At 36.1% G+C, this 13,484-nt stretch overlaps 1 protein-coding gene across 1 annotated transcript in view; it reads right to left on the bottom strand.

Moving 5' to 3' along the window:
• Positions 1 to 13,484, bottom strand: part of LOC127971139 (polycomb group RING finger protein 3) — a 33,728-nt gene that overhangs the window by 18,431 nt on the left and 1,813 nt on the right. The window contains exons 2-4 of the mRNA XM_052573953.1: positions 7,430 to 7,533; positions 2,228 to 2,345; positions 1,030 to 1,126 (exon numbers count right to left, since the gene is read on the bottom strand). Coding sequence (XP_052429913.1) covers positions 1,030 to 1,126; positions 2,228 to 2,345; positions 7,430 to 7,444 — 230 coding nt within the window. The 5' untranslated portion in view covers positions 7,445 to 7,533. The remainder of the gene's footprint in view (positions 1 to 1,029; positions 1,127 to 2,227; positions 2,346 to 7,429; positions 7,534 to 13,484) is intronic.

Raw genomic sequence — 13,484 nt, forward strand, 5'->3', positions numbered from 1 at the left:
AGCAGCTTCTGCTCACAGTATAAAAGGTGAAGGCCTTTTCCTGTTGAAACGGGCTTGTTCGGTCAACTCTTAAGAGTACACATGCATACAGATGACCTCAAAGCTTACATGGGCTAAACAGACATGGGCTACGAGTCACATAAGACTCACCTCCATGTCCATGTTTATTCACCTCCATGTCACTCAAGATTTTCTTGATGACAAGATGTCCGCCACCACTAAAATCATCACCCAGTAACAGCCCAATCAAGTAATAACTCTCCTCAACAAGCGGCTTTCAAAAAGTACAAATTATGCTTTCCACCATCTCTCAGTTTTTGCTACAAAGTCTTCAAGACTTATGACTATGTAAATAAACTATTTTTCCCCATAAGATTGGCAAACTTCTTCTCATGTGACACTATTCAGAGATTTTTTACTGCATTTTTTTTATTTTTTTTAAACATTAAAAAAGGTGTTGTTAATGTGTTCACTAAGTGCATTTTCTGTGATTTGCACTCTTTAAAATGACATTGCATGCTTCAATTGCTTATGTAAAGCGCCTCCAGAGGTCAATTCCTTTCACACCAGAAAAAAATAGTGGAAAATTCTGCACTGTCGTGATAAATAAACACCCTGCAGTTGTAATCATGACTTTCCATGTGGCAGTTCTACGGTGTGAGTTTGTAGTAAACCTGCAGTGATGCTTTAGCACAGCTGCTGCCCTTAAAATGACATCATGCGATGCGATTCGGTTCCAGAAGAGCGTAAAACTTTCAGGTCACATCAGCAGATGTTTTCTCTGGGATGTGTGTGCTGGAGAGGAACGCTCCACCCTGGACATCAATAATTCACCATCCGACAAAGACAGCTGGAGGGAGCCACGTCGCCTTCTAATACCCATGTGGCTGCACCGCACGCAACTAACATGCACTGAAGCCAGCAGTCAAAGACTACGCCATTCACCGGTGTGCCTTGATGGACCCCTACTGGGCTGCTCTAGGGTTTACATTGATTTAGACGTGTTTGTCTACTGCGGTAAACTCTTACCCGATGTACTGCAGTGGATGGCTCTGGTGAATGACAATCCGACATGTGGGACACGTGTTGTTCTCTTCTAGGTATTTCACCAAACAGCTCCTGCAGACTATATATATATATATATATATATACACACAGACACACAATTTATGCACTTTTAGTAAGTTGATTCATTCTGTGTATGTAACATAATATTTTACAATGATAATTCTATTGATTTCCAAAAGTCAAGGATGACACATTGACAAACCCAGAGACTAAAAAAAATAAAACCAATATCCCTTCTAGTTTTAAGACTCAAACTACTGAAGCATAATTTCATAGGCTCTTGATCTGTGGCACAATGACTCCCTCTAGTGTTTAATTCAAAAACTAGCTTGACATGCTATCCTTAATCTTATTCTTTTTACTCGTCTTTTTGCTGATTAAAAAACATGACTTTTACAAAAGAAGATTTTAAGTCATAAATCAGTCGGTCTGGTTCACAAAAACTGTCCTAAATCCAAGTTCACTGATGATCTTCCTATTAAATGTACTGTTGTTAATCCTGCAACATCATCTTCGAGCCAGTGAGTAGAATGTGAAAACAGTCATATTTAACAAAGGATCGAGACTAGGTTTTGTGAACCAAAGCATTCTCTGGAAAAGATTTGACTCCAAAAGAACTATTTGTTAATAGCACTGAGAGCCAGGTTACATCAAGGCTTCATTACACAGAAATGTGGGTCTGTTTGTCACGAAGATATCATTGGAATATAGTCGTTTGGAGCACTGTTATGATACTTTTAAGTTTTTTTTGTCATTTTATGTCACTTCATGTTCCTTATAAAGACAAGATTGGCTGGAATATTCTTTAAAATTCACCATTTAAGGGCCCCCAAAAGATACCCACGTTTCTCAGATAAGGCTTGAATGAAACTTGCACTGTCTGATCTTAAAATACTTCAGTACCTTTGTTTTGTCTCAAGATGCACACTAGTAATGTTTTTTTTTTTTTTTGAGGCATATTTAAAAAATTGCTTCAATGTCTTTATTGAACTATGGCGTAATCCTGGCTTAGTCTTAACTCTGTCTGTGAAACCAGGCCAAAGAGTCTTGAAATGAACGATTTCCTTCTGCACACAATAATATCTGTAGACAATATTGATTCTAAATGTCATTCAGAACTGAAGTAAATACTAGATATCGGTATAGCAGTGACACTCACAGGTGTGTAAGCACTCAGTGACCGTGGTGGCGTCGATCAGGTACCCCTCACACAGACGACAGGTGATGTGGGCGTTGATGTCCCACAGTTTAATCTTCCTGGTTAACATCTCGGGGTTCTGGATGAGAAAGAAAGGGAGGGAAAAGAGGTAAAGTATTTCACAACACACAAAACCACAATCCAATCCTCAGGCTGAAGGAAAAGGGGTCAAGAGGATGATCTCAAAGGTCACTAGGGTCAACCTTATAAACCCATCTAGTAGGTTGCCTTCATCCATTACATTAAAATCAAAGGTCAAAAACAAGTGTTAGTTCAATTGTTTGTTTAGGGACGTCCCATGTGAAGCAGCCATACGACTATATTGACCAGACATGTTATACACTGAAGCACAATCCATGTCAGGACACGTGCTGCTCATATTCAATACAGATTAAACAGGTCAGTTTAGAATCCAGCAGCACACTGGATAGAAAATAATTAGATCTATGTTCCTTCAATATTTGTGATTCAGCTTTTAAGAAAAATTTGTTAGAACCAAGTGGGAATTTGCACAACATCGCAATTAAAATGTAATGTGGTGAATGGTCACAGACTGCATGAAACTCCTGTTTTAATATAGGAATAAATTTTGATATTCTTATTAAAGCTGAAATACCTAGATATTTTACAGTCAGCATGCCCTATTTACCCATTGTTTCTCAGTGTATGTTATTCCATGTTTAAAGGAATTTCATCAAAAACATGTTTTTGATGAAATATAATATAAATGTTTTTATTTAAAATTATGATTATGTTTAACTAGCATCATAAAAATTATGAAGATTTTTTTCTTTGGAATAAAGTGCACTGATAACTTATGAAATTACAAAAACTGTGAATGGTCTCTGCACGTTGATGCTGACAGGAACTGAAATGTTTGCAGGAACGTGTGTAGAAGGTAAAAGAGAAGCACTGCAAGGTATGTTAACATTTTGGAATACCGCAAAATATATGCACATCAAAAAAAGTCATGTGACTTTGCATGATGGGACTTGAATAACTTGACTAACCAGCGGACCGGTCTCGTTGCACAGCATCTGAAATGTTGTTTTGGTTGTTCTGAAATGCCTGGGCGAAGTCTGTCATCAAAGTATTTCTGTATAATTACAGCAGACATCCACCTCCGAAAGCAACGACAGCATTATTGTGTCTGCTCATTCTGAGGTGCAAGAAATTCATCATATATGAAAATTATTTTATTGAGTGGCTTTTCCTACTTCTGTTAGTGATATTTAGTGCCAATTTATCAGGAAGTGGGTCGTCGGATAGAAATTGTGCTTTATTCACAAATGTTTTATGCGATATTCTAATTTTGTGCATAAGTTAAATTTGAATCTTTGGTTGAGAACATAGGTAATGAGGCTAAATGGGTTCAGTAAGGCATAACCACAGGTGTTTTATGTTATGGCACTTCCTCATAAAAGATTTTCAAACCTCCGTCATGAATTCAGCCACCAGCCAAGTTGCAATAATATAATCTGTGTAGAGCGGTGTCAAATGAGGACAGAGAACTGCCACGGGCTGCAGTGAATATTACACTCTCGCATTAGTGGGCTTCAATAAAAGTTGGAGCTTCAAAGCCATTCATTTACCCATGAGTCTAAATGCATTATTTGTTAAATCCAAGTATTAAGAAAACATTACACAAGGATCATGGATATCACATGGATTTCAGATGTCCAGTGTTGGGGAAAGTTACTTTTAAGAGTAATGCATTACAAAATTGCATTACTCCCTAAAAAAGTAACTACCATAATTCCTCAAATAAAAGCAGGGGCCTTTATTTACCTGAACTGCAGAAGGTAACAGGATTTTATTTGAAGGAGGCTTTTATTGGAGGCAGGCCTTTATTTCTAATTCCATCTGTTTGATAAGTAATTGTTTTAAATAACCCGTTTTAGCGTTCCAGTGGAGCGAGATTATAACATTAGCACAGAATCAGTTCAGAATCAATCACCAAAAGAATCAGTTTGGTTCAGACGCGCTCTGTGTCAGTCTGCTTCACGCTGAATCACACATGCACAGTATCTTCAGCTCGGACGCGTCCGACAGAAACGGTTGTCGGTTCAGTGTACTGGTGATCTGAAAACCGATGCAACCGGTTCTTGACTCGAGAACGAGAAACACAGTGACCAATGGGCATGTACGGTTGTTAACTGGCTCTGCTGCACAAATTTTCCACTGGCCTTTATTTGTATGTGTTGACCACGCCCCTGGCCACTATAAGAGGCCAGGGGTTTATTTTACTATTGGTTTTTACTTGAGTAAATACAGTAATTACGTTACTTAGTTATTTTTTATGAAAAGTAATGCATTTTTTGCGTTACTTTTTCAATATTATCAGGGCTTGGCTTTTTTTAGTCTAAGAAGTTCTATTTATAGCAAATATAAAAGCCCTTTCACACTAAAAGTGTAATGAATAAACCTCAGGCTAAAGGAAAATTTAATTCACATCTGTACAATTGAACACAGGAGAAGGAGGACACTCTTCAGCAATAAAAAATAAAATAAAATATAAAAAATGAAGCACAATTGTAAGTTGTGCAATTGTTTTTATTATTATTATGGTTGAACTGGATCATCAAAAGGTCAGCAGCAAAGACATTGTTAATAAAATGGGATTAGATAAAAGATATAGATATAAGATAGATATAAGATATACATTTCAGAATATAAAAGAATATGATCTTTGAATGTAACACATGATGAGTCATATGGATTACTATTACTGGAACTTTTAAAGTAGAATAAATCCCCATTTACTTTTGTTGTAAATAATAAGAAACTTAGACATTCTGACATTAGACATTCCGTACAACATCTCTATTCGAGAGGAGATAAAATTTTGGGATGAAACATTTAAGATTGTTAAAGGAATATTCACAAAAAAAAATTTTAAAGTGACAATATGCTGAAAATTTACCAACTGCAGTGAATGGGTACAGTCAGAAAGCGTTCAAATAACTGAAAAACATATACATACATACATATACATATATATATACATTATATATATATATATATATATATATCATCACAATAATGCACACCTTATCCACATGACTCCAGTCCATCAATTACCATCTTGTGAAGCGGAAACCTGCATCTCTGTACTACACAAATCCATCAAGATGTTTTAACTTCAAAAAATTGCTTCAGGCTAAAATACAAATCTATCCATAAAATTACTTTTATCCATAACTTTTTCCAATGAAAGCATCAAATCTATTTCATTGCAACAGTGAAACAGATCAAAAGTCAAGCAGATCAAGTACAGTTTACATGTGAAAAAAGTCCAAAACAACTGTCAGTGGATTTTGATGTGAGAGGACAATAGGGGAGGGACTTTTATATCGTGTCTACACCAGACTCGAGCACCGCTGCAAATTGTGACAAAATACTATAGAACCAATTAAAACTGCTGCCCTGTTCCATTTATGATGTGCTGACACAAAGTTCAAATGATTTGCAAGTTTCAACAGTCGCTTTGTTGCGTCCAGTGTAGACAGCCTCAAGCGGTTTTGGCGTAGACAGTGAAACATTATGGACATATTACTCATATTACGGTATTTCGATCAGAAGCATCAGTTTTAAGATAAAACATCTTAAAGAGCCACACAGATGGGAAATCAAAAATTACCTGTATTACAGTGTATGATGTAGCTGCCCATCAGTGTAAACAATGTGCAAAGTAATTAAACCAAAAAGTACACGATTTATAAAGTTATTGGCTTCTAAAGTAAGGAGTCGACTCTGAAATCTATAACGACTCGTTTCAGCGATTCAAATCTTTTGCCCATCTCTATGTACGTCACTAGGAGCACTTTGCATAATAATCTCCGCCTACCGTCTTGAGAGAAACGGAACTCTGAGCTGCCCCACCCCCCACACATACACTCTGTTTGGTGTGATAGCATCATGTCGAGGAGAGAGTGTGTTTTTAATTGTAAAGGCAAGTTTGTTTTATTTTCAATGCCAAAGAATGAAGATCAGAAGAACCAATGGCTAAAATTAATTTTTACCACCATACAAGAGCAGTACAACAAATCCTTGTTGTGTTCACAACATTTCACTGATGACTGCTTTTCTAATCTCGGTGAGTACAAGGCGGGATTTTCAAAGCGTTTGGCCATAAACGCGAAGGATGATTATGAAGTTATGTGTCTGTTTTCTCCCGAGCGTCTTATCAGTTTTGTGTGCTGTCTGCAGCCTGTCTGCGCTGATCTTCATTTACAAACACGTCATTAAAATGAAGTGTAACTCCGTGAATACTCAACGAAGAGACATGAGAGAGATATCTATAGAAAGCTCGACATGTCTACATTGAAACTAAACAAGTGCTGCCGAAAACAGATATTCTGTGATAAAGTAATCCATATGAAAACAACGCAATGTCTGTTTTTCATGTCTCCCTTCGTGACCACGCCCCAGCGCTGAACGCGCTATTCAGATTCAAACTGAAGCGCGCGGTTTGAATACACCCACACAGAAGAAAAAGCAGCGAGACTGTTCAAGTTTTTTATTTTACTGTTTGCTTCGCAATGAGAGGAATAAGACATAATGCTAATGCATAGTTTACCGTGGAGGTGTGTGCGGAACAACCAATCAAACCTGACTATGTTAGTTGACCAATCAGAACACAGTATGCTACCGAAAAGTGGGGTTTAAGGAAACTGAATCTTTTTAACAGCTTTGCACGAACCGTTTGGGGATCTCTGAGAATTGAGGTAATTTTAAAATGATATTTTGACAAAATGACAATGTTTTTTTAACCTTGGATGGATTTAAACCTAATGTACAAGGACTTATAAACAGTGATAGGAAGCTTAGAATTTTCATCTTACTGGCTCTTTAATAATGGATGTTTAATACAAACACACAGCTTTTATCTTTATAAGACTTAACTGATGGACTGGAGTCATGTGAATTACTCATGTGTGTCTTTGATGTTTTTATCAGCTGTTTGGACTCTCATTCTGATGGCACCCATTCACTGCAAAGGATCCATTGATGAGCAAGTGATGTAATGGTACATTTCTTCAAATCTGCTCAATCAGTTCAACTCGGGTAAGTGCATTTTCAGCCAATTTTCATTTATTTTTAAACTATTCCTTCTGAGTCAGATTAAACACTGTGCAGCACAAAAGGAAGTGATTCACTTACCCCTAATGTCGCCATGTGTCTACTGCTGAGGGTCTGGAAGCCGGGCTTCTTCTGCGAGACACAGGGTGGTGTTAACACTGCATCCTGTGCTCCACTTCACACAGCTGCAGAAAACACACAGGAATTTATTTATTTACACACATTTATACACAAAATGATTGCAAGGAAACAGACAATTTTCCCCATTGCCTTTTCAGAATGTTTTCAGTAAATAATATTTTCCGTTTTAAAGATTAAGCCAAATTGCATGTAGTAAAGAGCTTTTTTTTTTACCATGTCTTTACTACAACTGTATGCATGTATGCAGCATCTTTAAGATAAAACTGTTTGTTGATTACAAACTAGATATGAATGATTATGTCGGTGGCTAATAATAAATGGTTAATTTATAACTGAGAATTATTCATTTTTAAAATTATAATATCATACAATAGAATATATCATACAATAGAATACATTTAAGTCACCACCAACACAATATCATTCACAATATACATAAAATCTCACTGATATGACGATTTAGCCTGTGAAATGAGTGCACTTAAACCAAAGACATGAATGTAGGTCATCTAAGGATATGAGTAAGTGTGTATCATCAGAATCACAACAGAACCAACAGTTGATAGAGTGTATGTTTCAACTAACAGTTAACATTTTTTAATATTCAAGCCATTCCCAAAGGACCCAGGCTTGGCTCACATTATTTCAATTAATATCCTGTTTTACTCAGAAATACATCACATTATGGACACAAAAATGGTTGTTAATAACATTTTATGTTGATTTCAGTAATTCTCTTTGTAAACTTAGAATCTAGACTTCCCAAATTCCAGTTTATGAACTAAACTTCCTGAACAAATCAACTGCAATTTAATCGAACATTGCTAAGGGCGTTACTTTACTTTGTTGTGGTACTATAGTGACATAAAAGAAAACAGATCTATTTACAATACAGGAAACGGTGCCTATCACAGCCTGCAGACTGGAGCCATGTGAATCACGGTGGGGATTTTCATCAGATCATTGCCACACAGAATGTCCAGCATTTGCTTCCAATTTTTGAAGGATCAAATTGACATCGGCGCAAATTGAATGAGAGGTTTGGAGCAAAACCATCATGCTAGAGGTTTGTACAGGAACCGAGCCGTGACTGGAAATCATCGTATCATAGCTGTACCACTTAGAGCAAAATCAAACTGAACATACACACAACTGTAACAATGAGAAAACACTTTTGAGACTTTGACCAGGGATGGTATGTTTTGTCATGTTCTTATCATTAAACCAACTATCATCATCACTGTACACAGACAACAAAAAGAACAAAACCAAACGTGTGTTATCATGACAAACAGGAATTCCAGATAAGAACTTTCAGAGAATTTGCAATCAAGATACAAATATTTAACCGAAAAAAAATTATACCAAAGCTCTTCATTCAATACACTGATAATCACAGGACTAAATGTTCACTAGCAGTATGGATTTTAACCTAAATATAGCATAAATGAAACTAAATTACTAATTACCTTTTATTACAGGGAATTTAACACAATTTTTATATTTTTGGGTGTAAAATTTGAGGAAAATATTGTAAATTGTGTAAAATTCTCTGTAAAAATAAATATGTTGACATTACTACAGGTAACAATTACACAAAGTTAGTGCAATAAAAAAATAAGGAGAAAAATAATATTTTTCTTTTTTTTAATCATAATTTCTGTGGTAATTCAAGTGTTTTTTTTTGTTTGTTTGTTTGTTTTTTACTTGCAAAATTCATACAGTAACAATAAAATGGCAAATACATAAACGATTTACAGTTTTTCACCATATATGGTATGTTAACCTAGAGCTTTTGATGGCCTTTTCCCTTTTGTAAAAGGATAGTTCATTAAATTCATTAAAAAGGGTAGTTCACCTAAAACTACTTTTTTTTCACTCATGCCGTTTTAAATACATATTCTTGTATTTTGAACCGGAAAGGACAAATTTCACACTTCTCTTTTTCTGTACAATGACTCTAATTTTGCATGTTTTGTGTCGTAATGTGTTCGTATCACGAGTTGCATTTTATAGGACTGGATTTGCTTTTTTGTGCTACACAAAGCTTACTCAGGTTTACACAAGAAAAAATGTGTAATATACCTCATGAAACTAAACTACTGATTTGATATATCAAAAAAGCCAGTCATTTTAAACACAGTGAAGCAGAATAAACCTGAAATCTTCTACTCCAGTCCATGCAGTCAAAGATGATCGCAAATTCAATCACAGCTCGAGCTTTCTACAAAAGAAACCAAAATCATTGGACACACAGTGGGGTTTACAAATGTGCAGCACTCAAGTTAGTGGTCACAGGCCGTGCCCTAACCTGACCCTAAAGAAAGGCCGTCTCATATGCCACAGGTGAATATGGTTTTCATAACAGGGTGTGTCAAACGTTTTCATAGAAAGCGTCCAGCAGTAACACCTTTCGCTCAGTTTCTCCCACATCTTCTGCTACAAAGGATCTGCTGTTATCCATTGGTGCTATTGAAGTGCTCTGGGAGACGGCCGGGCACACAGACGCTGCCAGCTGTATGAAGCGCTCTGTGAGGAGCTAATGAAGCACCACAGTCTGACAGACTTACTAAGCGGAGCAGTTTTGTCTTTGGAAAAATGGGTTTGTTTGCGACCCCAATGGTTAAATGAACACGGCCCAGCAATCAGACAAAAATAGTAGTTCATGCTTGTTACAAACAGTCTTTTATGGCCTGGTGCTAAAAAAAAATCATCAATTGTGGAGTTTCGGGTCTGTTTGAGGATCTGGGAGCGACTCTACGCCTACAAAGCCGGACTATAAGATTGCTGAACAATTGAGATTTACTGATGCCATTCAACAACCTGATAATACCGCTTTTCAGAGTGCAAGAGCACCTGGCCTAATGAATTATTAAATGACAAAAAAAAAAAGTATAGTGGTGGTACCATGGAACAGCAATGATATCGGATTGTAAAAAATGGTTAGTGGTGGAATACTTAAATTTGCGCTATAGTCAAATGTACATCCAAGAAAACCATGGTACCACATCCAAAAAATGTTGTTAGTAAAGCACATGTAAAGCATGTAAAACATTACATTATTATCTAGGTAAAGTTAATGGTGTTAACTGGTTCACCTAAAATGCACTTGATTCATTATAAAGTCACCTTACAGACTGTGGATCACCTGGTTAAAAAAAAAAAAAAAAACACTAAACATTTTAACAAAATCAGAACTGTCCCCAATTACTTTTGATATTCCTGGTCTTATTTGTGACCTGAAATGACAATTCATCAATTCATATTAAGTCACATTACAGTATAAATCAGTTTCCAAAGTTTTCACAAAATTCATACCAGAAAAAATAACCAGAAAAGAATAAAGACACTGGTGTTGGAAAATGGGCTGACAGATAATTACTAACAATTTTACATTTCTCTAGAAACCTGCAGTGTTTCTAAGTACCTACATGAAAGTCCAGCCAAATATACTGTAAAAAAAAAAAAAAAAAAGAAAAAAAAAGTAATGTCTTACACAAATAAACTAGCCAGGAAGCAGCCCAAGCCACAATTACTAGTTTAAATACTTAATCAGAATTAAGTCAATGGTGTGTGGAAAGCATTTCAACACACAAGCCGTTCAGCCAAAGAAAATCTTGAAATAAACGAATGTAGATGTTGTAACCATTTCATAAAAGCAATACTTGATGTGGTTCCATTACCACATATCAAGATATGCATTAATTTGAAATAATTAAATAGTCTGTGAATTCTTTCTTAGCAGACACTTTCTTAGATTTATCTGGCTGTACATCTATGTACTAAAGAAAAGTGACCTTTGTAATACTGACCCAGATCTGAAATCATCACCACTGAAAAATTAATAAGTTCATCAGACAATGCAAAATCCCATATCTCTTAAATTCCAGTCATTAACCTCATTAAAAACATCAAAATCACTCTTAATATGGGTTCATCGGCTTATTGCATGAAATCCTTTAACAAGGAATGCATTATTCACCTCTCTAAAAACCTTCGCCAGTTTAAACAGGCTATAGGAGGAACTTTTACACTGAATTGAATCTTGTTTGTGTTCCAGAATGTGTAATCGCACAGAGAGATTCTGAGTTTGAAGGTTGTCTCCTTGAGATAAAATACACACAGAGCACCCAAGTAGCATGTTGACTCTTGTGTAACTCTGAGAATGCACCCTGAAAGACTGACAACATCATACGGGGAACTTTGAGCCAATAAGATTCACTTCCCCTCACAATGAGAACCTGAAAACCCAGCGGTTGTCATTTAAGGTTCATTCTTGTGCTGTGGCAGTAACACAACATTTACATGCCACTGTTTATCAGCTCTTGATTCAATAAAACACTCTGGTTCACATCTGAATCTGATATCATTTACTATCATTTCCTTCTTTAATAAAACACAAAATGTGAATTTCAGCATATTATTTATACTGTACAACACTTGTTTTCAGGACAATTAAAGTGAACAGGGATGGACACTGTGAAATAAAAAGTACTAAAAAGTAGTCTGTATGGCTTACATTTTGGTTTGTTTCTCAAACAAAGCTAGCATGCTGCTTCTGAAGACTTGCAGCTCACTTTTATGGTGCGTTTTGTCATTTTTGGAACTTGACTGTATCCATCCATGCCCACTTTCATGTGTAGCACTAGCAGCATAAACATTAACGTCTATGATCTCACACAGAAGAAAAAAAAAGCAAGTCATAGGTTTGCAGCAATGTGAGAGCAAGTGAGAAAACTGAACTGAAAACTCTTTTTTTATGTAAATAAAATCAGTTTAAAGTCCAACTCTATAAGCTGTATACAGGAAACATCACGCTCTGACATGACCCACATTTACAGAAGTAGCACTGAAGTGTGTCAGCAGAACACATCCACTACAACCCTGGATGCTTACGAAAGAGGAGTAGAAACCGCAGTTCACTTAGGCCAAAACACAGGATATTAATACAACCTGATAGCTTTACCAGTTAGAGGACTTTAACAGAGAGTCAATGTCTACAATTGCCATAAAACAAATAAAACCTGAAATGAACTACCCTAAAAACTAGTGATAATGGCAAAGCCAATTAATCGTCCAAAATATTTGTCAAATTTAATACCAATAAGCATTGGATGGTAACACTTGGCAGATCTTCTGAGGTTAAATATTGTGCAAAAAAAAAAAGAAAAAAAAATGTTCATTTAACTTCCCATGTTCATTTATTAAATTATATATGGTCTTCTTCTACCATATAAGGCACTGGACAAAAACAATCCAGGTTCATTGTAAAAATAAGCCTGTAGTGACATTTCTGCAAAATATCCCACATTGTGGAGCACTTTCTAAGTACAATGTCCTATGAGCGGAGCTAAAAGCATATTTTATCTGACACAGACAAACTTGAAATTGGCCAAATTTTAATATGATGGTTATTATACGCTGCAGTTCAGAAATTATATGTCCAGCGAGAGGAGCTAAAAGGTCAACACATCACCTACGCTAAGCACTCATCAAAAGTGTAATGCTGTACCAGGTGAGCTACAGAGCACATTTACTAGAAAAGCCATACATATGGAGCTGGTTTTTTGATGAAAATAGTTTTATTTATCTTCTCTTCTCAATTAATTAGATCTAAACTCTGCCACAATACTTACAAGGAAAAAAGTTTGTTGGTGTTTCACTATCTCTAGCATTCACTTCAGATGGAAGCTGCAGGGATATGTATAGGTACATTATTCAGGTTTTGCAAAAATGAGGCAGAGCAAATATTTCCAGTGAACCTATGAGGGGGTGGGGGTGGGGGGTTAAAAAAGCCTTACATGACACATCACACCTCTTAAAATAGAAAAAATCTTTTAAGATCTCTTAAAAAGTATGAAGCTCAACAGTTTAACGTTTTATGAAGAGCTGAATCAACCTTAAAAAAAAAAGCTTAAAAACTTCAGTAAATTCACAGGAGTCACGTTACCTAGAACTGAAAGATGCTTTCTGATATAACCCTCCTGATCGGATC

Source organism: Carassius gibelio, chromosome B14 (genome assembly GCF_023724105.1).
Source record: "Carassius gibelio isolate Cgi1373 ecotype wild population from Czech Republic chromosome B14, carGib1.2-hapl.c, whole genome shotgun sequence".
In the NCBI taxonomy this organism is placed as follows: domain Eukaryota; kingdom Metazoa; phylum Chordata; class Actinopteri; order Cypriniformes; family Cyprinidae; genus Carassius; species Carassius gibelio.